The sequence below is a fragment of the Oryzias melastigma genome, linkage group LG13 (genome assembly GCF_002922805.2).
Source record: "Oryzias melastigma strain HK-1 linkage group LG13, ASM292280v2, whole genome shotgun sequence".
In the NCBI taxonomy this organism is placed as follows: domain Eukaryota; kingdom Metazoa; phylum Chordata; class Actinopteri; order Beloniformes; family Adrianichthyidae; genus Oryzias; species Oryzias melastigma.
The window spans coordinates 24,482,983-24,487,399 of record NC_050524.1 but is presented as its reverse complement, the minus strand read 5'-3'; the positions used below and the strand labels follow the sequence as shown (position 1 = coordinate 24,487,399).

Below are 4,417 nucleotides of genomic sequence, written 5' to 3'. Positions count from 1 at the left end.
ATTGAAAAGACTTTTATTGGAGTGTTGCTTGATTAAATAATGTTGTATTTATTTATTTAATTAAGAACAGTTTGGGCTTCCATACAGATCAACATGAAGAATGGCTTTTTACGACATTTAAGTTGTGGGATTTGGTTAAAAACTTCATAATCATAAGTAAAACACTACTGGGAACTTTTTTTTTTAATAAAAAAAATAATAATAATCATAGGGGGACTTTAAGGTGGTCAAACAAGAGTATTGCAAAACACACTTGCAATCTATTTAATATCCAATTTCTTCTGTCTACAACCTTCTGCTAACCCAAAAACCTGCCGCACCCGTATTGGTCAACCCCTGTGATGACGGATTTAGATTACTGTAATGTGTCTCTTTAATGTTGACTAGACTCAAAACAATAGAACGTCCATTATTAACCCTACAGCACTATTGCCGGGTGATTTTCAGGGTGGAGGTCAGCAAACGTGTTTACTACGCTCTCTGGTTCTGCAGACCCAACAGAACTCTGTTCTATCTGGAAACAAAATGAAGCATTTAACGACTAAACAATCATGCACATATCCAAGGAGATGGCAGATGAGAAATAAATAAAATTAATCCTGCTGCAGTTTTGCACATGAAGGACAATAAAGGCTGTTTATTTCGTCTGCCCACCATTATTGATTTTTCTTATAAAAATGATGCACAATCCCAATTAGCAGTTTTGCTATGAATGATTTTTTCTGCTAAAATAATGTCTGTTTTGGGTTTTTCCACTAGTTCCACTTTAATCCAGCTCAGTCCATCCTGGTAATGGAGGCAGAGGACTTGCAAAACATCAACACCGCTGTGAGGAAGGTTTCCTACATCAACTCCCGCCAGTTTCCCACGCCAGGCATCCGGCGTCTGAAAATCTCCACCTCTGTTCAGTAAGTGCACCACCTTTTTCTTATTCCAGGCTGTTTTTCGTCTGTCGCTTTGACTTTTCTCCTCCCTCTCTGTGTGCGGTTTTCCCGCGCGTTTGGTATCTCCTGTGGTTCCTCGAGCAGCGTCTCCAAGATATCGGAGGAGTTATCTCACCTCTGCGCTTATGTTAAGTGGCAGAACAACACAGCCTGACGGGATGTAATAAATCCCTTTGTGAACACTGATTTACAGCCCTCTTTCTCTCAGGGTTCCATGTATCTCTTTCCCCTCCGCTGTCACTTCCCCTTTCCTTAGTGCACCACACTGGGCTCCTTGTCACCACCGGGGGCCAGCCTTTACATTTTCATGTCATGTATTAATAATTCTGGACTGGTTTTGCGAGAGGCGTCGGGGTTGCCTAAACAGGGTGTGCGATTATGTATGTGTGCCGAACGCAGAGAGAGAAGCTGGCTGGTAACACAGCCTCCCTTGGCGGGTTGTCATTAAAATTCATGATTGTTTTAAATATATGGAGACCCCTGCAGCACCGCTGTGGCTCCTCTTTCTCCTGTTGGTGTGGACGCTCGACCGCACGCTCAAGGACTTCAACTAGCGCAGCAGAAATGTGTGTGACGTGTGTGCGGCGCAGCCTGGTGGTAATGAAGCGCAGTCATCGAAGCTAGAGGCGCTCAGATTATCAAGGAATACATTATGCTAATGAAAGCTAAGCTTGCATCATTGCTAAGTGTTGTGTAAATTAAGTTTTTCTGGCAGACTGCTGACTGCAATGCTGGCTGCCACAGCTGCACGCACGCCTGACTGCGTGGAAGATGTAGAAACAGTTTAATGCACTCCTTGCGGACGTGTTAGGCTAATGTGCGAAGGGTTTTCCACTTAAACACCTGACTGGAGATTCAATAGGACTGTGAGCTTTCAGTGCAACTCCAGAAAACTTCCCTTTTACTTCATTAGTTACCGAGAGCCCTAGAGTTGGCCTCTTTCCAGAACTTGTCAGCAAATGTTGGAAAAGCTGCTCCCGCTGGTGGACAGCATCACTCTGCACAAGCAAACAAAGGAGCTGAATGTTCCACGGGAATTAAAAAGGTTTTGTTGCTGTTGCTCAACACAAATTCCTGTGTTTGCAAAAAACTAATTAAGGCTTTCAGTGACAACTCATCCAAGAATTTCATAAACCATACAATTTTGGAGAAAAATACTTTAATCTTGTATTATAAGATTGATATATCCTGCTTCACCTTTCATGATCTTTGTATTTTGTGGATTTTTCAGCACACTGTGTTCTGCATTCTGACTGACTGTTGGCCTTGTCAATCAATCTCTACCGTGTCTTGTTTTCTGTACAGAGACGCTGCATGTGTACCTTCAACGTAATCAGATCCCAGTTTTTATTAGGGATGCAAAAGATATTAGATAGGTATAAAAAAAAAAATCGATCAGGCAGTTGGAGTAACAGCGTATCGGTTACGGATGTATTGAAAATTGATAGAGCAAATGCAGTGTCTTTGAAAATCATAGATACGAACAAGATTATGTTGGTTAAAAGATAAAAAAAACAATCAATAGGTAAATAATCAATTTCTGACAAACTGCCATTTATCTTTCTGTTTTTTTTTTTTTTACCATCTTTCTCTTTTTGTTCATGCGCTCCAAACAAAAACATGTCCAATCATAAGCTTGCTTCTTCCATGTCAATACCTGAAAACATTTCTCTGTCAAATGCAGTGCATTATTATTTATAGCTTTAAATGCCATAGAAATAAGAAATCTTTAGATTTTAATGGGTTTTTTTTTTGTAAAATAGTCCAACTGTATTGTATCGCCAAAAAGTTATAGGAATCCTTTATGTATCGATTGATGGAGCATGTATTGAGAAGCGTATCGAGTCGTGTGAGAGTGAAAGATACAAAACCCTTTTTTAATTTTATAATACTGGCCTTATTTTTCTATTAAGCTTTAAAGTTTGAGAGTTTAAACAAGAAAGGAGTAAAATGTTTATGTCTGTCTTATAAAGCTGTATTAAAGAGTGTAATGAGGAGTGAGTTTTACAGCTCTAAAACATCTGAGATCCTACTTTGCAGATGGAGCGTATCCCCTGCGATAAACGAGATACCACTGTACTCAATTATAATCTAAAGCCTCAGTCCCACCAAACATTTGATTTCAAATCTGAAACCTAAAACAATTGTACTTAGATTAGCAATCAGTGTTTTCAGTCAATAAAGTTCCACTGAACAGTCTACAAGATGGTCCAGAAGTGAACAGTTTCTAGTGGATCTATTTTTCACGTAGACCACGTCCCAGAATTGTCCATTCACCCATACTGACGCTGACAAACAGGAATAGGACCTGGCTTTAACTTTGGCTATGTGGAAAATTTGATATTTTCTATGCAGAACTGCAACTGCTTAACACAGGGACACAGTTGATTGTTTTGCATGAAAAATGGAATTTGCTCTCATTAATGGAAATCTTTTATTAACATTAGAACTTATCCGCTGTAAAATTTGCTGCAAATTCTATGGTGCAATAGCTGTCATGATTTAACCCTCAGCACTTGAGCTTAGACAATTCTTTTGGCTACCACAAGTTTTCAACCGTTAGTAAAAGTTAACGTAATTCCAGCAGATTCGGAAATGGAGAAAAGGAGAAAAGTGACATGCTTATGCAGTTAGCATAAATCAGCTGATTCTGTTGCAGAGAAAAGTGGTTTTGTGCTGACAGGCCACCCTTCATGTTAGTATGTGTTACGCATCGGTGAAAAGCCAAAATGAAAAGCCGCCTGTATTTTGATCTTTTGAAGAATTTCTAAGCCTTCCTCTAAAATTTTGTGTTCTCAAGATTAGCCCCTCCGAACTCACAAAAACGAGCAGGTTCTCAGAAGCTGATGTCACAAAGTGAAAAACAAACCCTTTTCAGGAATAGTTTTTGCTGGAAGAACCTTCCCCCAGGCCAATACTTACACCCAATTTCTCCACCAAGCTAGCGGTGCTCGGCCGCTATTAGCTTCACCGCTTCGCTAGCAGTGCTCATCCACTCGCTTCACCTCTCAACTGCTAAACTTCTCCGCTCACCTAGCGGTGCTTGGCCATGGCTACGACCAGTGTAGCGATGGTTGGGGATACTCTGGCTAGGGCGGCCGTGGTGCAGCGGTGGGTGGTCGACTCCTGATCGGAAGATTGTGGGTTCGATTCCCGCCTTCCCCGCCCATTTGTCCAAGTGTCCTTGGGCAAGACACTGAACCCCGAATTGCCTCATGTGGAAGGTTGGCGCCAGTGTTCGGCAGCGGTGCCACCACCAGTGTGTGAATGGGTGAATGGGTCTGTGACTGAAGCGCTTTTTCTTCGAAGGAGGGCAGAAAGCGCTATATAAGTAAACAGCATTTACTCAAGGTAGAGATATGGTATGCAAATCCATCTTTGGAAATGTTTGAAAGTGTTTTTTTTTTTTCATGGGTGAAACACAGACACGCGGCCGAGGGCGGCTCTAAATGGGCGACACCCACAAGCAGCGA

At 41.4% G+C, this 4,417-nt stretch overlaps 1 protein-coding gene across 1 annotated transcript in view; it reads left to right on the top strand.

The window, feature by feature from the left end:
- LOC112136445 (calsyntenin-2) overlaps nt 1–4,417 on the top strand; it is a 425,180-nt gene that overhangs the window by 377,674 nt on the left and 43,089 nt on the right. The window contains exon 11 of the mRNA XM_024258148.2: nt 760–908. Within this exon, the coding sequence (XP_024113916.1) occupies nt 760–908 (149 nt within the window). The remainder of the gene's footprint in view (nt 1–759; nt 909–4,417) is intronic.